Raw genomic sequence first — 23,718 nt, 5'->3', positions numbered from 1 at the left:
CTGAAACCTAAACACTCTCAATCTATCCTTATAAGGAACATTCCACAATTCCCATTTCCTCTGCCTGTCAGCTAAACTCTGAAACCCAAACACTCTCAATCTATCCTTATAGGGAACATTCCACAGACCTTTTGCTAGATTGGTCATTCATCTCTGAGTCCTCTTCACCACCTCCCGATCCCCAAGAAACCCAGGTTACCAAATCTGTGCACAGTACTCAACATTATGGCCACATCATAGCCTTATGAAGAGGAATAATAATCTCCCTGTCAATACTTTTCAATGTGTTCTTCAGCATCCAATAATCCTCTGAGCTGTTTTGCTAATTCTTGACAATATGTCTTTTGAATTTCAAATCTCTATCTACTATCACCTCCAGATCCCTAGCTTCATTAATTTCCTGTAAACTAGTATCATCAATATGATATGAAGTGTGTAATCTTTTCATCCTGAAATGCATTACCTTAGATTTTACAACATTGAATTGATAACCATTGTCCTTTGCCCACACTGCCAATTTATTTAAGTCGTCCTGTAAGATGACTACATCACCTTTATCAACTATTGTCCTCTGTAGTTTTGCATCATCTACAAACAACTGAATATCCCCCTTTCAAATCTTCTGCTGTATCATTAAAGTACAAATTAAAGAATAGTGGTCCTAGTATAGCGCCCTGGGACACTCTACTAGTCACCCTCGTTCATTGTGATTTCTACTCCACCATACCCCATGCTCTGATGTCTGTCTATCAGCCTCCAGCCTCATATCCATTCCCATTGCTCAAACTTATGTAATAGTTTTCCAAGTGGTATTCTGTCAAATGCCTTTGCAAAGTCTTAAGCAGAATCATGGTGTAGCCATTTCCTTTATCCAGTTCTACTGTCACCTTATTATGACATGTGAATAAATTACTGTGGCAGGACATATGTTTTACAAAGCCATGCTGCCCCCCTATAGAGCATCATATTCCTATCTATCCTCATGGGAACATAAGATTAAGACGTGCACGCAGGCACTAAAAACAGCAAATGAAGTCGAAGCGAGGAAACTACTGGTTTTTCCTAAAGTCCTGATGGTGCCCCTAGTGGAGTGTATTAGGTATTCTTGGCCGTTGGGCTGAGGTTCTCATGATGTACATCTCCCCAATTTGTTGAGGTTTGGCATGTTTCTTAGGGCTGAGGCTGATTCTATGAATAGTCTTTCAAATTTATACTTGCTGCAGTGTATTACTGTGGCATGTATCCAGAGCATGATCTGCAAGCCCAGAGCAGGTGTACTGGTGAAACTGAATGTCGTCTTTGTGTTCCGAAATTCTTATATTCGCTGTCCTGCGTGTTTGAGCAAAGTAGGACAGCTTACAGCTGCAAGGGACTTGGTATACACCAGGTAGGTCTAGGGGAAGTGGTTGGTCTTTAGTGGAGTGGATAAGGGATGCCAATTTTCTATATGGTCTGTAACAAGAGGTTAAGTCATGTTTTTTCAGGATCTTTATAACTCCAACAATATGGAGTTATTAAGACACTATGCAACAGGGTTAAACTAATCTGTTCAAATGACAATGCTCTAACTACTGAACTAAATCACATCCTTAATACTTTCTCATCCAATGGCTACAACCCCCCAAAAATACTAAAACCAGTAAACCACAACTCCCCTTTTTCTCTTCACAAAAAAAAATTAGTCTAAATCCATCACCATTCCCTACATCCGGGGCACTTCGGAAAAAATTACCAAAATCTTGAAAAAACATGACTTGACCTCTTGTTACAGACCATATAGAAAATTGGCATCCCTTATCTGCTAAAGACCTCCACTAAAGACCAACCACTTCCTCTAGACCTACCTGGTGTATACCAAGTCCCTTGCAGCTGTAAGCTGTCCTATTTTGGCCAAACAGGCAGGACAGCGAATATCAGAATTTCGGAACACAAAGACTACATCCGGTTTCACCAGTACACCCGCTCTGGGCTTGCAGACCATGCTCTGGATACATGCCACAGTAATACACCGCAGCAAGTATAAATTTGAAAGACTATTCATAGAATCAGCCTCAGCCCTAAGAAACATGCCAAATCTCAACATATTTGGATGCATGAGACTGCCCCAAATTTGGGAGACATACATCATGAGAAAAATTCAGCCCAACAGCCAAGAATATTTAATATAGCCCACTAGGGGGCACCATCAGGACTTTAGGAAAACCAATAGTTCCTCGCTTTGACCTCATTTACTGTTTTTAGTGTTTGCGTGTATGTCTTAATCTTATGTTCCCATGAAGATGGCAATGTGACACATTGCCGAAATATAGGAAGTATATATTAAAGTTTATTTTAATTTATATTCCAGTTTATGTTGTGAATTCCTTAAGTTATTTAGTAATAATGTGCAACCAATATATAAGCCTTTCTACAAGAATTCTTATCTATCCATTCCTGACTTTTACTTTTAACCAACTTTTCCAATACTTTAATCACCACTCCAGAGATACTAATTGGTCTGTAATTTGCTGCTTCTGTTCTTGGAGCCACCTTTATGTAATGGAACTATCTTATCTTCTTTCCACACTCCCTTGGAACCTTTGCCAGAATTGAGTCTCACATTAAACAACTTATCAGAGGCACTGCCATTTCACTTGCACATTTGCATAGCACACTAGATTCTGGCAATTTCACTCTCTCTATTGCTAATGTAGTCCCATTATATCTCATTCTGCTGTGCATTTCTTCTATTTCCTCATTTCTACTTCCTTTCCTTCCATATCCACTTTTGTTTCTTCATTCTTGTGTTCTTTCACTCTCTCAGTCTCACCAGCTTTTGTTCCATTGCCATTTCTTGTATTTTCACTTAACTTCCTTCAGTCCGTTTTCCATTTGCTAACTCGTAGTCTAACAAAATATAGCACTTTCTACAAATCCTCATCTTCTCTAGTCTCCTATACAGTCTCTCCATAAACACATATTTCGCCATGCATACCTGTTGCACTCATATGACATCAAACCATTTTCAAAAAAATCTACATTGTTAACAGCATTTAATCTTTGTGCTGCAAAGATCAGCATTTGATCACATAGACCTTGTGAGTACTTCCATTGTGTTCTGTTCAAGAGAAGATAAAAAAAAAATTCAATAGAAAAAAAATTCAGTAACAAATCCACAAGGCCAACAATCATGCAGAGACTCACTAAGCTATCAAAAATAAACAATAGTAAACTAAAATGCAAGCAATATCACCAATTATTACACAAAATAGCACATCTTTTCTGGTGCTCTTTACCAGTAGCAAGCACCTAGTGGTCCTCTAAGCAGCGAAAGGCCACTACCTCTAAACAAATACAGTGCAGGATTTCCTAACTAAATTGAATAACTGCTGTAATAAGAATGGTATGAAAATCAGTAGTAAAATGACAATGACTATAAAAACTGTCACTAACATGCAAAACATCAATAGCATCCAGAATGGAGAATCTACAGAACAAATTAACATTTTAGCAATTTGCTGGCCTGATTGTCTGAGTGGTTAGCATACTTACTCTCTAACCAACAGGCTGTGGGTTCAAATCCTGCTGTGGGCATGGATGTTTGATTGTCTTTAGGTGGAGGGGAGGTGAATGTCATTGCCCAGTGTGAGACCTCTGCCTGCTTATTGGAGGCCTGATTGGCTTGAAAATTCCATGTTTTGGTCTCTAGAGTAAGTTTCCGGACTATAGAAAATAAAAATTCCTAGCCCACCCATGGTACAAAATGTACTATAGGTTTGCAAATAACGTTTTGTGGGTGGGAGCAACATATAAAAAAAATGTAGGCACGATTTTTTAAAGACAATAGGAAGTTAAATATGGAAATAGGCAGCAGAAGTAGCAAAGCTATGGTAGAAAGTCAAATGAATACATTTATATGGAATATGAGAAAGTAGACTTAACAAGAAATTATATTCTTGTTTAATCCTTTATCCAAATGTAAGCAAACAGTTTTCATGCTCCCAACTAGGCTACTTGTATGTAGAGGCTGATGATTTCACCTTAATTGCCTTAATATTCCCTAATACAAAGCACTCTTCCTTTTGGATGTGCATAATGCTAATTCCTTATGGAAAAGTCACTACCTAGGCCAATTTTGACCTTTATTGAAGTCTCATCAATGGAACGAGCCAGACTGAGGAAGATAACAAGGTTGAATTAATGCAGAAATCATATTTCCCATATACAAATAGTAAAAAGTATCACCTTGTTATTAACCCTCTCATGCATGAATTTTTATATTCATTTATAAAAAAATATAATGATGATACAGTACCATTTAATCTTATAGTATTACCATGAATTCATTAATTTTGCTACATTTGTGCCCTATATATCTTAAAAATGATGTCCTCATCTGAGGACATCATTTTTATGTGTCCTCATATGAAGCCCTTATGCATGAGAGGGTTAAAATACTCCAAATTAGAGATAGATGTAGAAAGTTTTTGAATTTATATGTTCCTAAAAGAGATTATATTCTTTAATCTCCTTTATCCAAGTGTAAGTAAAGTTTTGCATATGAAGTTCTTCGCAACTAGTTACCTGTATATAGAAACTGATGACTTCACATCAGTTGTTCCATAAAGCAAGGCACACTTCATTTGACATTGTTAACGTTCAGGAATGATGTCTGAACAGAGTTAATCTCAGGTGGTATTTTCACTTTAACAGAATGGGAAAGCAAAATGTATTTGATGCTAGCATGATAGAAAAAAACAAAGACCTAGAGGAAGACCAACATCTAGGTGGATTGAAGTGATTAGTAGTCTGGAATTTGATGATGATGCTAAAGATAATGAAATTATTATGTAAGTTCTATGCTCAGTTTTTTGAGCTGCATGGTCAAAATCTAGATTTTTAGGATTAAAAAACCTACTTAGCAATATATTACACACAGTATATTTCATGTAGTTATAAATGCGCTGATCCATCCAGTGTCACTATTATAAATTTCATAAATATGGGGTGTTTAGGCTAGAGGCATCCAAAAATACACACATATATCTCAGCATCTACAAGGTTTATTAAAATAATATTTTGTTATTATACAGAGTAATTCACCAAATTTTTATGAAGGTTAGTAAAGTTCTATGTGGACACCTTTTGTAGCTTGACAGTGTCAAAATGATACTCGAGCTCTTGCCAAGTGTTTTTCAGCATCTGAAGTGTTATCAGAGCAGCTGTTGCAATGATATGCTGTTTCAAGTCGTCCACATCTCAAACTTTTCTCTGGTACACACAATCTTTAATAAATCCCCATGCAAAAAAGTCCAATGGAGTCATATCTGGAGATCTAGGTGGCCAGGCATTTGGACCTCCTCTTCTGATCTAGTGTCCAGGAAATGTCTCATTTAAAAATGCAGTAACATCTTGATTAAAGTGTGGTGGAGCGCAATCATGCTGAAACTTGAAACCTGGGGGAATCTATGGAACAGCAGTCTTATATAATATTGATATTCGTGGATTCTCATCATAACAAAATGGCCCATCTGTCCAAAGTAGAATAGATGACAAGAACAGGGTATTTGGAAAGGAAAAAGGTGATAATAGATCTTTGATAGGTGGTTAGAAAGAAGACAAATTTTTAGGCTGGTTTGAAGGTGGTACAAATTATATCTACGAAGAGTCCTTGCTATTTGTTCATAAATCCTTTTAGGGTAGGGTAGGATAAACTGGAAAAGGGATGATAAGTATCAGTTATTTCTGTATCAAGGTTCTGCTGTACCATTAAGTAATAGAGTGAGTTTTGTTGTATTTAATTCTTCTAATAGAAGAGACTCATATTTTTTGTGAAGTACAATGATAATGATGGGAAGATGCATGAATATATCTGCCTGTAAAGGATGGTTTCCTGTAAACTGAAAATTTGATATTACTTTTTGTATTAGAGTATCCAAAAAAAGGAAAGGCTGTTGTTAGATTTGCATTCAATAGTGAACTTAATGCAAATATATAAGATCTTGACTTTGTCTAGAAAGTGAAATAGTTCTGTTTCAGAGTGAGATTAGGCTGCATTTTGTAGATGGATATCTTTGCAATCTGGTCTCACCCTGAAACAGAACTGCTTCACTTTCTGGACTAAATTAACTCCTTATACATTTGCATTAAGTTCACTATTAAATATGAATCCAACAACAGTTTCTCTTTTTTTTGGATACTACAGGGAACCATCCTTTACAGGCAGATATATCCATGTATCTTCCCATCATTATCATCATACTTTACAAAAAACAGATATTATCAAAAGCCTTTGTGCACTGAGCATGCACAATTTGTTTTTCTTTTCAGCCATTTTCTGTCCACTGCTGGACAAAGGCCTCCTCCAGTTCTTTCCACCTTTCTCTGTTCTTGGCAACGGTTAACCAATTTTCCCCAACAAAATTTGACAATTCATCACTCTCCCTTCTTTTAGGACATCCTCGGCCTTGTTTCCCTTCATTTGGAACTCAGTTCGTTAGTATGATGGTCCATCGCTCATCTTCTCTTCTGGATAGATGTCTGAACCAATTCCATTTTAGTCACTTAGGTGAAGAATGATGTCAGTGATATGAGTCTGGCTTTTTATCCAGGTGTTTTGCTTTTTATCTTTTAATGTGATGCCTAGCATCAACCTCTCCATTTTTCTTTGAGTTGTTGCTAGTATATTTGTTAGAGACCAAGTTTCACAACCACATGTGATGACTAGAAGTATACACTGGTTAAATGTCTTCCTTTTTAAACAGCGTGGGACATTATTGTTTTGAAAAATGCTTTTCAATTTTCTGAATGCACTCCAGGCAAGTTGAATACTCCTATTTATTTTCTTTTGTAGTCCACAGTTTAGATCAATGAGATGACCTCAGTATGTATATGAAGAGACTCTTTTCAAGAAATTGTTTTGTTATGTTTTTTGGTGTTACAAAATGATTAAACATGATTTTAGTTTATTCTTTGTTTATTTTTAGACAGACTTTTCTGCTTTCATGTTTTGATAAGTGATTGCTATTAATTGTTTGTAATTTATTTATTTTTTTACTACAACTATACTCACTTCTCTGGAACTCAAATAGTGTTTGCTCCTACTTGTACAGCTGTGACTGTTGGACACATGGAACTATACGTATGTTGTATGACTCATTCTTGTGTTCATTATTTAAATGTTGTAACCACTTTTTATGCTTTCTCCCTGAATGAAGCTCATGGTATATTGAGTGAAATATATAGAAATAATAATTCTATTTAGTTTTCTCTTTCATGTATAAAGTAAATGTTTTTCCTAATCATATAGTGCTGTCATAACAGCCTGAACACCCATTAAGGGTACATATCAGAAAATTCATGAAGATGATGATAAAAGCAAGAGACTTTCATTCATTTAATTTTATTTTAGATAATTTATGATTCAGTGGCTTCATTGATATAAAGAATACCTTCTTTTTTAGAATTTATCTTTCATTTCATTTCTTCAGTTAATTATTCCTGTTTCTTTATTTTCAGAAGTCAGACCATGTAGACATTTTAATCAAGGTATGAGTATGTTATATTGTTTGTTTTTAATTTTGTAACTGGATTAAATTATATATAATAGATTGATCAGTTTTAAACCTTTTATTAATCATTAAGTATAAAAAAAAACATTAAGAGGAATGTTGGAAACTGAACTTCAAACAATTATCATAGTTCTATGCATTTAGACAGATTTATAGGACTGTATAGACAACTATCATACAATGCTGAATGCACCAGTTCTCATCAGATGACCAAAGTTAAGTAGCATTTGGCCTGGTCCATAGTTGGGAGGATGACCACCTGGAAATATTGGGTGTAGTTGGCTTACTTTTTTCCATAACCAAGATTGCCTCCAATTGGCAAAAGTGACCATGCATTCTTGAATTGGGAGATTGTAAAACATGAGGAATATTCTGTCAAGAAGGGGTATATGTGGAACTACAAGCCAGGTGTTTATGGTAATCTTAAGAGGAAACTTAAATCTGCATCACTGCATAAAACATTGCAGGGTAAGGATGTTAGTAGTACGTGGGAGATAGTCAAGGGTCATCTAGAGTAAGCAATATTAAATTGTATACCTAAGGTAAGGAGGGTTAATCAGGTAGGTGTTAGATGGATGAGTAATATCATTAAGTGTGAGCTAGAAGAAGAAGAAAATGCTGTGGAGGTTAATACAATACAAGGCTTGAAAGGTGACCAACATGGCAAGAAAGACAAAATCAGATTACAAAAAGAATCTAGCTGAACAATCCAAAGGAAATCCCAAAGAGTTCTTTTTTTATATAGTAAGTAAGAGGAAAAATGACCATGGAAGATTAACCTTAATGAGTAATGATGGTCACAAGGAGAAGAAGTGGATAAAAGAGTTACTTTGCAAGGGTATATCATCCTAATGAGGTTACTTTAACCTATGTGACACTAATGTGGGAACAGAAGTGGATGAATTGGAGATTCTTAGGATATTGCAGAATCTCAGTGTAAATGCAGTGTGGGATTAGATGGTATATTAACATGGGTTTTGCAAGAATGTGCAAGAGAACTTGAAGTGCCTCTGACTAGGCTCTTTAATTTAAGTCTCAGCTCTGGTAGAATCCAAGGGAGTGGAAAGAGGACAAAATAATTCCCTTGCATAAGGGAGATTCTAAGACTATAGTAGCAAAACTATAGACCAATCAGTATCTCAGGAACATTGTAGTAAAAGTACTGGAAAAATTGGGCAAAAGAGAATTCAAGAATGGGTGGATAAAGATATGATACTGTATGAGAGTGGCAACATGGTTCTGTGAATGATATGATTTAGTAATTTATTAAATTTTTATAATAGAGTTATGATGTTTTAAGGATACTTGTGACATAAAGACTGAATAATATATGCACGTAAACACAACAAAGATATTTAATTAACCAAATATTTTGGTCTGGAAATAGCAGACCATCTTCAGTGGCACTACAAGAACAGTTTTTAAAAAAAAATACAAGGTGGAATACTAACAATAAATCATTTAAAAATAGAACAAGCCGTGTGATGTTATATCACTAAGTATTAAAGGGAATATTTTTAAGCAGAGACATGATTGAAATAAAGATATTAATTAATAATATTAAATAACATAAAATTAATATGAATTAATGAGTTATCCTGATTAGACTTTCCCAGATTTTTGATATAGATATACAGTCATTCTGATTCAGGTTAGGATGATGGAGTAAAGCTTCTACACTTTCTTTGAATAAACGTTTAAATTTATAATGGGATCTATGTAAGAGGTGAGTTTTTGACCAAAGGATGTTGTGGTTAGTTTCAATCCTGTGCTGAGCGAATCCAAATTTTTCAGGTTTGTTGTGATGAATGGAGGATTGATGTTCTTGGATTCTTTTTTTCAAGAGAACGTCCAGTTTGTCCAAAATAGGAGAGATCACAGTTACAGGGAATTTGATAAACTCCAGGAAGAGATATAGTTGAGCGTTTGTCTTTAGGAGAAGGAAAATGGGAAGATAATTTGTTAATAGGTGAATAAGTAGCTGTTAACTCATATTTCTTCAGAATTCTTGAGATAGGTTCTGAAATCCGGGAGATGTAAGGAATTGGAACTCGACGTATTGAATCTTCTTGTTTTGTGGTGGATTATAAGAATCGAGAAGATGTTGTGTACTCTTTTTGGAAAAGCCATTGAGTTTCATGTGTTGTTGGATAGTAGAAAGTTCTTTCTGTAGAAAATTAGAAGTAGAACAATTAGTTTTGGCTCTTCTGATAAGACATTTTATGATTCCTTTTTTTTTCACAAGGATGATGGGCTGATTCTTTAAGAATATAACGACCTGTGAAAGTTGGTTTCCTGTAAACTGTAGTTGTAAGAGTATTTGAAGGTGACCGGATGAGGAGAACGTCTAAAAAAGATAACTGGTTGTTTTCTTCCATTTCCATAGTAAACTTTATACGATGATGTAAGGAATTGATACTGTTTAAAAAAAGAAGGTAAGGAGTCTTTGTTGTGCAGCCATACAGTAAAGATGTCATCTATATATCTTACCCAAAAGGATGGTTGAGGGAAAATAGATGAGAAGAGGACTTTTTCTAGATGTTCTAAATAAAAGTTGGCTAAAGCAGGAGAGAGAGGACTACCCATGGCCGTTCCTTCTACTTGGCTGTAAAATTTGTTTTGACATAAGAAATATTCAGAGTGTATTACGAAATTAAATAGTTTTATAATGTCTTCTGGAAAGATGTCAGCAAGTAATTTTAAAGTCTCCTTGAGAGGTACATTTGTATATACAGATTCTATATAAGATCTGCTCACCATAAGATCTGTAGGTTGCAATGAGACATTTTTTAATTTTTCTAAGAAATCTGAGGAGTTTTTTCGAAAGGAATTAGAGTTGCCTATGTGAGATTTCAATAATTTAGCTAGATATTTGGCTATACGGTAAGTAGGAGAATCAATACAATCTACTATTGGATGAAGAGGAAAGTCAATCTTATGTATTTTAGGAAGACCATAAAATCTAGGAGGTCTTGCAAAATGAGTTTTAAGTCTTTCAATTGTCTCTATCTAAACTGATGACTTCATCTAAGAAAGAATTTAATTTCTTTAGTTGTCTGTTGGTTGGATTATAATCACGTTCTTGATATGTGGAGCGATCTCAAAGCAAAAGAGAAAGTTTTCTTCTGTAATTTGCTGAGTCCATATCTACTGTTGCTTTCCCCTTGTCAGCTTTGGTGATAATGAGGTGATTGTTTTTTCTCAAGGACTGTAAAGATTTCATTTCAAAAAGAGATATGTTGGAAGGAGGAAGATTGGCCTTAAGTAGAGAAGAAGCGACTTCTAGGCGAAGAGCATTAGCTTTATCACTAGTTAGATGACTGAGATTCCGTTCAATGTTAACTAGGAAATCTAGATATGGTATCTTATTAGGAACAATAGAAAAATCATGTCCTTTTGACAGGATGAGGGTTTCACTATCAGCTAGAGGACGTCCAGATATATTGACTATCCAATTTTACAGCCAAGTAGAAGGAACGGCCATAGGTAGTCCTCTCTCTCCTGCTTTAGCCAACTTTTATTTAGAACATCTAGAAAAAGTCCTCTTCTCATCTATTTTCCCTCAACAATCCTTTTGGGTAAGATATATAGATGACATCTTTACTGTATGGCCGCACAACAAAGACTCCTTACCTTCTTTTTTAAACAGCATCAATTCCTTACATCATCGTATAAAGTTTACTATGGAAATGGAAGAAAACAACCAGTTATCTTTTTTAGACGTTCTCCTCATCCGGTCACCTTCAAATACTCTTACAACTACAGTTTACAGGAAACCAATGTTCACAGGTCGTTATATTCTTAAAGAATCAGCCCATCATCCTTGTCAAAAAACAGGAATCAAAAAATGTCTTATCAGAAGAGCCAAAACTAATTGTTCTACTTCTAATTTTCTACAGAAAGAACTTTCTACTATCCAACAACACATGAAACTCGATGGCTTTTCCGAAAAGAGTACCCAACATCTTTGATTCTTATAATCCACCACAAAACAACGAAGATTCAATATGTCGAGTTCCAATTCCTTACATCTCCAGGATTTCAGAACCTATCTCAATAATTCTGAAGAAATATGAGTTAACAGCTACTTATTCACCTATTAACAAATTATCTTCCCATTTTCCTTCTCCTAAAGACAAACGCTCAACTATATCTCTTCCTGGAGTTTATCAAATTCCCTGTAACTGTGATCTCTCCTATTTTGGACAAACTGGACGTTCTCTTGAAAAAAAGAATCCAAGAACATCAATCCTCCATTCATCACAACAAACCTGAAAAATCTGGATTGGCTCAGCATGGGATCGAAACTAACCACAACATCCTTTGGTCAAAAACTCACCCCTTACATAGATCCCATTATAAATTTGAACATTTATTCAAAGAAAGTGTAGAGGCTTTACTCCATCGTCCTAACCTGAATCGGAATGACTGTATATCTATATCAAAAATCTGGGAAAGTCTAATCAGGATAACTCATTAATTCATATTAATTTTATGTTATTTAATATTATTAATTAATATCTTTATTTCAATCATGTCTCTGCTTAAAAATATTCCCTTTAATACTTAGTGATATAACATCACGTGGCTTGTTCTATTTTTAAATGATCTATTGTTAGTATTCCACCTTGTATTTTTTTTTAAAAAACTGTTCTTGTAGTGCCACTGAAGATGGTCTGCTATTTCCAGACCGAAATATTTGGTTATTTAAATATCTTTCTTGTGTTTACGTGCATATATTATTCAGTCATTATAGAGTTATAATAGAGCTGAGCTGGATAAAGGAAATGGCTACACGATAATTCTGCTGGATTTTGCAAATGCATTTGACAGAATAATGCCATGTGGAACTCTGTTACAAATTAGAACAAATGAAGATGATATGACCATGGTGGTTATGTGGATAAGAGAGTGGCTGTTGGACAGATATCAAAAAGTGGCACATGAAGGAGCAGAATCAAGGTGAAAACAGTGAGTGACTAGTGATGTGCTGCAAGATTCAGTGCCGGGACCACTACTGTTTATTTTGTATATAAATGATGTAGGAAATAACCTGAAAGGAAATATTTAGTTGTTTGCTGATGATGCAAAATTAGGTAGAGTAATAGTTAATCAAGTGATGGAGAGTTTGCAGGATGATTTAAATTGGCTGTTACTGTAGGCAGTAGATAATGGATATCAGTTTAATCTGGTGATTAAATAAAGTTATGCGTTTTGGGATAAACAGATTCCAAGATGTGTACCACATTGATAGAATTGTACTCCAGGAAATAAATGAAGCTAGAAATTTAGGAGTGGTAGTAAACAGAGAGTTAAAGTTTAGAGGACATTTTGCTAAGGTATCCCATAAGATTAGTTGGCTATTGAAGAACACATTAACAAGCAGAGATAAGAAGTTGTTATTCCTCCTTATAAGACCTTGATACATCCACACCTGGATAACTGTGCTCAGATCTAGTCTCCTGAGTTTCTTGGGGATGAGGAAGTAGTGGAGAAGATTCAGAGTCGAGTGACTGAGATGGTGAGTGGTCTGTGGAATGTTCCCTATGAGGATAGAGTGAGGGTATATGGATTGCAGAAGTTGGTTGATAGGAGAAAAAGAGGTGGGTATGATAGAAACATTTAAGTTGCTTAAAGTTTTATAGGATTGATGTAGGGGAAGTGTTGGAACACTTGGTTAGAGGGATGAGAACAAGGGGTCATCCCTGGAGGTTGAATAAAGATGTGGTTAGTAGGGATACGAGGACTGGATTTTTTGCTTGGAGAGTTGTGAATGGGTTGTTGTCAGAGTCAGTTGTGAGCGCTTTGTTTGTTAATGGGTTTAAGGAGAATGGCATCTCTTACCTACTTCCCTTAGACCTACTTGGAGTATACCAGGTCCCTTGCAGTTGCAAACTGTCCTACTACAGCCAAACAGGCAGGACAGCTTATATTAGGATATCCAGATACAAGGACTACATCAAGTTCAACAAATACAGCCACTCGGGACTTGCTGACCGTGCATTGGACACCCACCACAGAATAGGTCCTAGACTGTTGTGGGGCCGTTGTCCCTTGATCTCACCCAATGCTCCAGTTCATCTTACAGATGTTTAATAGGGTTAAGGTCAGGACTCTGTGGAAGTCAAGAGTGGCAACATTTATGTCCACAAGCCATGCAGTTACAGCAGCAGTCTTATGATATGGTGCATTGCCTTGCTGAAAGAGACAATAGTCAGTTCTGTAGAAACACCACAAAGTAGGATGCATTACATTGTCCAGATACCTCTCAGAGTTCAATGTTTGTGGCACCACAAACAGAGGTCCAGGCCAATCCAGGAAAAATAATATGATACAATCACACCGGCATCTCTGAATTTGGGGTTACACAGTCTGGTAAGAGACGTTCACCAGGCATCCACCATACCCACACCTGTATCTGCTTGGTAGAGGTGTGTAGTGGGATCTGTTACTCCATAACACAGCTTTCCTAGTTTCCACATCCTACTGTACACGCTCTTTGCCCACTGGAGATAATGCTGCATGTTGGTTCAGGTAATGTGTGGTTTGCATATTGGAGTCATATGCATAAAAACTCATGTTGTGAGCCTCAGCTCTGAATGTTTTTGTGTTGATTCCTGTTCCAATCAATATCTGGAATGCTGCATTCAATGTTTTGGCTGATGAATGGTGGCTTTTTACATATTATCCTTTGTAGGACCCTACAGTCGCATTTGGTGAGTAAGATGGGTCATCCACTGCAGGTAGTACTTGAAGTTGACCTCGCACTTCTATCTCAGTATGGTATTACTGATTAGTTACCTGGGATGGTCCAGTTTGTCAACAGTTTGCTGAACAAATATGCCTGCAACATGGCATCCTATCACAATCCCTCTTTCAAACTCTGTTAGTTTTCTTCTCACAGCCATTTCATTCGGACACAGTTGCACTGACTTGGGAGCATTATATTCGTCCAGTTTGTACCAGCTACAAACACTTAACTCATTACATGGCATGATGCATCTTACCCATGGGAGTGGGCATTTACTTCTTTACAAGCAGTATATATATATATATATATATATCACAGAAGGCAGTAAAGTCATATGAAAAAAAGGTACTCAATTACTTTCTTTTGAAAGGAGGTAAAATTTTTAAAAAGCACCTTCTCCAGATGCAAGAAACAATATGTTAGTAATGGGTCATCTTCTTCTCACATTCCATTAAAGTTAATCTTACATATTTTTAGGACCACCAGGAATTTTCCCCCCTTTCGGATTTCATTCTAGGATTGCATGACGGATTTTTTGATTTCAAGGTTGATTTTTTTTTTTTGCTAATGTGTTCTTTTCTTATCATTAGTAATTATTTCTGGCCACCAAATTCAAAATATGCTCTGCAGACATTGGTTTGTGAATGTTCATTTCTCTCTCTCTCTTTGTATTTTCTTTGAAACCAGCCATGTTTTGTATATGCAATTCTTGCCTTGTGAATCCTTATATCGTCTCTAGTTACTCCTTCATCTGCAAATAAAACAAGGCTGAGATATGTAAAATTTGAAACAGTTTCAATTTTTCCATTTTCAGTTGTACTTGGTACCTTGTTCTAATTTTTTAGGAAATGATAATGTAAACTAGATTATTAATTATAAAAACTCTAATTAATAATTACTTATATTTTGGCAGTGTTGCATTGCCATCTTCAGGGATCACAAAACAGTGATATGTGCACTCAGGCACTCACACTAAGCGAATAGGACTGAAGAAAGGCAACAGAAGAAAGGCAACAAAACAATGATATGTGGCAGGCACTTATCATTGTTTTGTGATCCCTAAAGATGGCAATGTAACATTGCTGATATATAGGTAGTTTTTAATTAAAGTTTTTATAATTAATAATCTAGTTTATGGTGTTATTTCATAAAATATTAGAAGCTATGTCTAACCAATTTATAATCTTATCTACAAGAATTGGTACTATATTGTTCACATTGAATCTCATTTCTTTTGTTTTGTTTGCATTTATTTTCAAACCAACTTTCAGTGATTCTTCTTTAGTTTATTATGGATATCAGCATGTCTGTGAGCAATTAGACATACATTATCTGCATAATCTAAATCACCCAAAGTTTTATTTGTTTATTTTCCTTGATATTCCTTTGGTATGTTTCATTGCTGTCTGTTGTAGAACATGATCTATGATATCATCATCATCCAATTCGTGATATGTACCCTCAAGGAGTGTACAGGATATGATAGTACTACGTGAAAAATTTACATCATTACTAACTTCCTATCTATTTTCCTCCAAATCAATCTGTTACCTGTCAAGACTCCAGCATTGTAGGATCTTATATTTCTATCTTTTAAGGCACTTTTTTACCATATCAATCCACCTAATCTTTCCTCTCCCATTCTATTTAAGTGGCCATACCACCTAAGATTATCTCAGCTAATGCATTCCTGGATGCTAACAATATCAAGTTCTTTCCTGATTTCCTTGTTTTTAATATGATATTACCAGTGATGCCATCTGTTTGCACCCCTAATCTTTCTCAGGACTCTCAAATCTGTGGTCTCCAGTCTTTGGTCAAGTGTTTTACTTCTACCCCCAGCTCTCAGATCCATAAGTTAAAATTGGTTTGAACACTGTCTTGCATGCAGCTAATTTATTGTTTTGACTAATTTCTCTCTTATACCATACCGTACTAGCTTTGTTGATTCAGTATTAATAATAAGGGAGATAGTAGATATCCTTGTCATACTCCAGATAAAGTTTGAAAAGGCTGTGACAAATATCCATCATGCCTCACCTGCCATTGGAATTTATTATATCCTTTCTTTATGAGGTTTATTATCTTCTGTGGCATTCCTGTTTTGAAGTGCATTCCACATAAAATTCTAGCAATGGAATCAAAGGTTTTTCATAGTCTATAAACAGCAAATATAAACGAGAGTTAAATTCACTCGACTGTTCGATTATTATTATTTTTAAGGTGTTAATGTGGTCTATACATGATCTATTTGGCCTAAAACCAGACTGCTCTCTTCTCATGCCCTCATCCTAAAATATTAAAGATTTTTTTAAGAACAATTTTGCAGAAAATTTTGCTAATAACACATAGCAGGTCCCTCCAATTATTACAATTTCCTAAATTGCCTTTCTTTTTTTATTTTTACTCTTATTCCTGGATTTCAATCACTAGGGAATGTCTCTTTTCCCAAATAACTTGGGATAGTGAGTAGAGCATATCTGTGATAGCTGTAATGTCAGTTTTTAGAACCTCTTCAGTGATATAGTCGTCATGTCTTGCCACTTGCCCATTTTCATTTCTTTAATAGCTTTTTATCTCTAATTTAGATGGTGGACTGTATCAATTTTTCACCTACTCTTTTTTTTTTTTTTTTGAATTTCTGTTTGTAGTCTATCACTGCCTGTTTAAGATTCAACTAAAATGTTATCTCTGTGTTTTCAGTTGTTCTTCTGTTGATGCTAGAATTTTTCCATTGAGATCTTCGCTGCGACATTCTTTTTCATGGCTTCTCCAGAAAGTCTTATAATAATGTGTAACTCTCTATTGTCTTCAGTTTGTGTCCTCAATGCCAGTTCTTCAAGCCATTGCCATTTATCTTTTCTAGCACTTCTCTTAACTTTTTATTTAAAATATTATATTTATCTTTAAGGTTATTTTCGTTTTGGTGAGTATTTCTTGTACATAATTTCAGCTGTATTTTTTTCCTTTTATCCACTAGTTTCCAAGTTTCCCTGATAACAATTCTTCTTTCTTTATTTTCTTTTAGCATATTCTAACAGATGATCCACTTTATCATTAAGGACTTTTTTTTTTTTTTTTTTACTTTTTTCCATTTAGCTTCTCTATCATTATTCCTCATGTGCCCTCCTCCATCAAAATTACTATCTATATTTTCTCTTAACTTTATTTTAAACTCATTACAGATTTCAGTATTTTGTTTAGAAATATCAAATTTTTGTCTATTAATTGTTTTCTCCCCTAGTGATTTTTTTGAATATATAATTGTATAGATTGAATTATGTGGTGATCTGAGTTCCTATAAGCACTTCTTTTATTTCGGACATCTAATAACATTTTCCTGCATCTTTGACTGACGACAGTATGATTTATTTGATTCTCTGTTTTGCCATCTGATGACACCCAGGTTACTGGGTGTCACCAAATGTATTCTCTTATGCTGGAAAATTGTGCCACCTATTACTAAGTTATATTTGCCAGACAGTTCCACTAACAGTTCACCATTTCTCTTTCCCAAACCATGCTTACCCATTACATTCTCCAGCTCCTCATTATTTGTATCAGCTTTAGCATTGAAGTCACCCATGAGAAGTATGCTCTCGTTACTATGTGTCATCATCAAGGTCTTATGAAGTAGACTGTAAAACTTTTGTTTTTCTTCAAAGGATGCATTCTCAGTTTGGACATAGCACTGAACAATTCTTAGCCTTCTGAATTTAGTTTTAAGATTTACTGTTGTTATTCATTCTGAAATTGATTCCCATCCAATTATTGCTTGACTAAATCTTTTGCTCATGAGGATTCAGGCTCCATGTTGATGTATGTCACTTATATTAAGCATCCTTGAATAAATAAACACATTCTCATTGGGAAAATTTATTCTACCAGTACTCTCTCCATTTTTTTTTTTTTTTTTTTTTTTGTTTGCTAACCTCTAATTCAGTCTTATATTTTCCCATCTCCTTTCTTAGTTGTGCTAGTTTTCCTGTTTGATTGAGTGTTTTAATATTCCACTGGCCAATTCGTGTACTAATTTTCCAAGCTTCAGTCGATACCAAGGATTCCATCCTATTTCTGCATTTATCCAACTTGAAAACAATATTTAAATTTTTGGAGACTTATGGATTGTTAGCCTACACAGTTCCTATTCTGGTGGTAGGGCTGCTACCTCAGTATATCCAGACTTGCATTATATACATAAGCATTTCCTCTTGTGCAGATGTTTCAGTTATACTGCCAATGCTCGGTCACCAGAACCAGTTTGTGATAATGGGTTTTATCACAAGAAGGCAAGGGTGGTATTTGAGTGGAAGAGTCTATATGTTATATATCATGAAGTCAAGGACTTGATACTATTATGCAATCACCACTTCTTAGAACCCAGGAATGGGTCTAGTACAGATCCCTGCTTTTATGACTTATTTGGTTTCTGGAGACTATTGTTAAGTAACTCATCATACATCAAACCCTAACTTTCCATAGCTTTGTCATGAAGTTGGTGTTACATTTATGGAAGTACAGTTTGAATTATAATAACATAATATAAACTTTTTGTTTATTCTTTGAAGATGGTGCTTGTCTTAAAATGAGACAACTGAAACATATGGAGGTAAGTTCCATCACTTTCATTTCTGATTCATGAAGGCTTAATTTCATGTTTCTCTTCAAAAGTTGTTTCCTGCTTCTTTAAGGATTTTGTATTCTGATACTTTTCCTGCTTCTGGACATTTTTGAGGATATTTACTGTACTACTCTAAATCATTTTAAATTAAACTAAAAATAAATGAAGAGCAATGTAAACTACAACAGTTTACTCCAGCCATAGACCATGCACAAATTCTCTCTGTATCTCTGAAGCAATCTTGACCTAGTGACAGTTTTTTAAAATGCAAATATAAGATACGCTATTTTGTACATAAAGCTTAGTTATTGGATAAGAAATAAACTATGCTGATTCGGTTATTAAATATCATGCATACTAGTTAAAATATTTTATTCTTGGTTGAATGCTATAGTCTATTAACACTGTTGAAGTATACACATCCTAGTCAGCTCATTTCTGTGGTCTGGTATTTCATATAGTCATAATAAAAAAAAATATTCCAGTTGTAAAAGTGTGAGATTTAAAAATAATGTTATATATAGTGTATTATTTAGCACTTTGAATTTATGCATAAAGGAGCATTCCAAAAGTAATGCCTGCACATGCACAGTGCTTGGAGTAAGGATAAGGTCCTGAAGTGTGCTAATCTTGTTTTCCTTCATCTTTCCACTACAATCTACCCTATATATATATAAAATGATAAGCCTTTTTGTGTCACATTTTTTTCAAGTTATTTGAAATGTTTTGAAACTCAGGGAGAGCCGGCCTACCAGTCCGGAACTATATCCCGGGGGGCACCATATGTGTTGGGGGGGAACTCCCCCTCCCTTTGAGTCTTCGAAATTCGAGTCAGAATTCAAGGAGAACTGGCCTACCGGTCCGGAACTCGGGGGGGGGGCTTTCGAGTCATCAGAATTCAAGGAGAACCGGCGTGCCTATCTGGAACTCCGGGGGGGGGTAGGCGCAATAGGTGCCGGGGTGGAACCCCCCTTTTGAGTCATCAGACTTCAAGGAGAACTGGCCTACCAGTCCGGAACATGGGGTTGGGTGCCAGGGGGTGGAACCCCTAGTTTAGTATAAAGTGGTATATGACTGAAGTAGTATTTCTTGTGTTATCACATGTAATGGACAAGCTTTTAGATGTTTGACAAAGCATGTATAGTGCAGAGTAATTAAATTTTTGATCCATGAAAATGTGAGTGTTATTGAAATTCATCATCACTTAACAAGGCTTTATAGTGTAGTTGTGAATACTGTGCATTGTTAGACATAAAGAAATAGAAAAAAAGCAGTGGCAGAGTTCTCCCTACCTCATGAATGATGGGAGAGAAGGGAGGCAGAAAGAAACTGCAACTTATGATTTCCATAAGCAGAAAAACTGAGAAAATGGGGAAATAAGTCAGAAATCACTAGCACTGAAACTGAACATTAGATGAGCATGCATAAACCAGATTGTTACAGAATTGGGCTACAAAAAATTGTGTGCACATTGATCCTTCATTAATTGCTAAAAATGACAGAGAAGACTGGTAGTTTGTCACTGATACATTCAATATTACCAAAGAGAAGCAATGTATTTCATCACAAAAACATGACTGAGAAAGAAAGTTAGATCCATTAGTATGACTCCAGAATGAAAATTCAGATTCAAAACTGACCTTTCCCTTTGAAACTGCATTCTCTCTTTTGGAACATCATAGGTGTCATTCATATGGCGAAAAGGAAGGCAGTTAATTCACATAGTTATAGTTATATGAAGACCTTGAAAAAGTTGAAGCAACAAATTTTTATTAAAACCAAGGAAAATAGCCATTGCTTTTGCAATATGACAACACAAGGCTGCACAAGAGTTCATTCACTTTGATGGATGTCAAAGAGATTAGATGTTATGGAACATTCTCCCTCATCACACAGACTTGGCTCCATTGGACCTCTAGTTCGATGGTGCTAAGCTTAGTTAAATATCTACTCTAGCTGTCTTTCACATTTCAAGTTTTGATAGCTTTTTCTACCTTGATATTGATATCTTAATGTTAACTGCATTCCTCTTGAATATTTTCTACGACCAGTTGGCCATATCATGTTTCATTTAGCAATCTTTCAAAGTAATTACTCCAGACTTCTGGAATATCCTCAGTTTTTATGCTACCTTTATCGTTTCTGATTCCTTTTACAGTATTTTTTCTTAATTTCTTAGCTTTTTGCAGCCTCCAGAAATTCTGCCACCTTCCTGATATTTATCTTCTATGTTCTTACCAGTCTTCCCATGATTTTTTTTTTTTTTTTTTTTACATTCTCCAGAGCACATGTTGCTTATTTACTGGGAACATTCAATATTCTTTCTTTTTTTCCAGGACTTCATCTTTAATTCTGACTCAACCATGCTGATTTTTCTATGCAAGCAACTTCACCTCATGTCTATCTGGTTGAACCAGTCAATTTTCTACAGAATTTGCCACTGAGTTTCTGAGGTTTGATCTTATTTTCAGACATTCTCATAGACTGAAATTTACAAATATTGTTAGGAAAACAAATGAAAGCAAGAAAGCTAAACTTTGTGTAAACGTAGCTAAACAAAAACCATGGCAGATTTCAGTACAAATACAGATGATAAATATTATAAGGTTTCCAAATGTTACAGATGCTACTGATGATGCTATGTTTAGTAATGGAGGAAAGAGTACTGTAAAAGAATCTGAAATGATAATGGTGACATAAAAACTGATGAAGATAATACTGGCTGTTTGGAATAATTACTTTGAAAGATTGTTAAATGAGATAAGCAGTGCAAAACAGTACTAAAAAAATATTCAAGAGAAATGCTTTTGAGAATTCTGAGTTGGCAGTACTCAACCATAAGTGCTCAAATATGGTGGTATAAAAGTTTTATATGCAGCATAAATTCGGAAGGCCCAATCAGAAAGTCAAATTTCATATGATTGGTGAGGATTTTTCTTAGTACCCAGTGCCTTTTTTGCCAGTTGTGTAGAGAGAGTAAAACTCATGATAGAGGAGTAAAGAATACTGGCAGAAGCCTGGGAAATGTTATTGTTGGTGATGATGTTGAAAGTGTAGTGGCGGAAGGTCAATCAGGAAAACAAAGAGGACTTCATGAAAGAAAGGAAACACTTACTTGGAATTCTTCACAGTACAAAGTTGAAAGATTGTAGAAACATCAAGAGATTTGTAGAAGAGAAAAAAAGCACAATGTGCAAGGTAAGAAGCAATGTATCACTAAGGAAGAGAAAAAGCAGGTAAGGGGGAAAATATTTATGGTAATTCTATGATAAGAGGAGTGCTTAATGAAAGCATGACTAAATCTTGTTTCCCTGGTGTGAAAATTAATGATATTAGTGAAGCTGTCAGGATGGAAAAAAAAGGTAAGGTGAAAGAACTGATTGTTTTGGCTGGCACTAATGATGACTTAAAAGGTTGAAAATATTGTAAGGGAGGAGACATGAATGAGTTATTGAAAGAAGCAAAAGAGAAGAACTGGAGGTGAAGATTGTGCTATGCTATAACTGAGGCAAGTTGAGCAAGAGGGCAGTGATTGCAAATGAATTGATGCATAAGTTGTTTAGAAGGAATAATGTACAATGTAGACCTATGGATTGCAGACCAGTGGAATTTGAGGTATCTAGAGAAGGCTCCCCCCCCGGGCTCACTTTAGTGAATACGAGAGTGGCAAACCCAAGGTACCTGATGCTGGACCATGCCCTACTTCATGTAATATACATCTGTTAAATTATCTGTAGACTGGTCCCTACTCTTTCTTTCTTTCTTCTTGCTCCTTTCCCCCAGTGCTATTAGAGTATCTGAAGGCTAGAGGTGAATCTTTCCTATTTTACTATTTCTTTTTGTCATATGCAGCAGGAATCTGCCTTCTCTCCCAGATGTCATGCTGGCTCAGATGAATAAGGACCATGTTATCTTCTGGAGACACTAAAAATGTGCTACTGGTGAAAATGACCTTTCCATGAATATAAAAACATTTAAATGTGAATTTCATCTGAGAAATAGATTTATGATCAGAACATGGAATGTTAGATCATCAACATGGTCATCTCAAGATTCTGCAACAAGAATTAGCATGCTATGTGAGACAAGATGGCCAGAATCTGGAGAATTAACAACAGAGGAAGGAAATCTCTTTCTTTACTCAACTTGCCAGAAGTTGGGCAAGAAGGAGTTGCTTTGTTTATCCAAAAGAATATTAAGCACTGTGTCATAGACTTTAAAACTGTTAACAGTAGATTTGCAATAGTAAGATTAAGGGTAAACCATTAAATATATCTATCATACAAGTATATGCACCAACAACCTCATGATGATGATATGGATCACTTTTATGACCAAATCAATAACCTGATCTGTGAAACATCTAACAAAAACTTTCTAATAGTACAAGGAGATTGGAATGCAAAAATTAGAATAGATATAGGAAGGAATTTTCTCTCCTTTGTTGGCCCTTTTGGATTAGGAGAAACAGATGACAGGAGTATGAAACTGATAGAATTTGCTTTGCAGAATGATCTCACCATAACTAATAAACTTTTTTCACATAAAAAGTCACGAAAATGGACCTGGATTTCCCCAGATGGAAGAACTCAGAATCTAATTTATTATATGCTTATAAAAACTAATAATAAAACCTGTATAAACTCATCATACACATGTATTCACAAGAATATAATAATTTTATTACTGCAGATATTTCAACCAGAAACTAACTGGTCGTCATCAGTGCATCAGCACGATCATAAGGTGAATCTATACACAAAGAATGTTAATTCTATTTATAGAGCTGAGCCACT

General features: G+C 35.3%; 1 protein-coding gene across 2 annotated transcripts in view; it reads left to right on the top strand.

The window, feature by feature from the left end:
- LOC150099541 (phenazine biosynthesis-like domain-containing protein 1) overlaps positions 1-23,718 on the top strand; it is a 179,394-nt gene that overhangs the window by 77,851 nt on the left and 77,825 nt on the right. For both annotated transcript variants that reach the window (XM_090404060.1, XM_090404061.1), the window contains exon 5: positions 7,498-7,527. In XM_090404060.1, coding sequence (XP_090260186.1) covers positions 7,498-7,527 — 30 coding nt within the window. The remainder of the gene's footprint in view (positions 1-7,497; positions 7,528-23,718) is intronic.

Source organism: Typopeltis vanoorti, chromosome 14 (assembly GCF_054136105.1).
Source record: "Typopeltis vanoorti isolate ZY-2024b chromosome 14, IOZ_Tvanoo_1.0, whole genome shotgun sequence".
Taxonomy (NCBI): Eukaryota; Metazoa; Arthropoda; class Arachnida; order Uropygi; family Thelyphonidae; genus Typopeltis; species Typopeltis vanoorti.
This window is presented reverse-complemented; position numbering and strand designations above follow the sequence as displayed.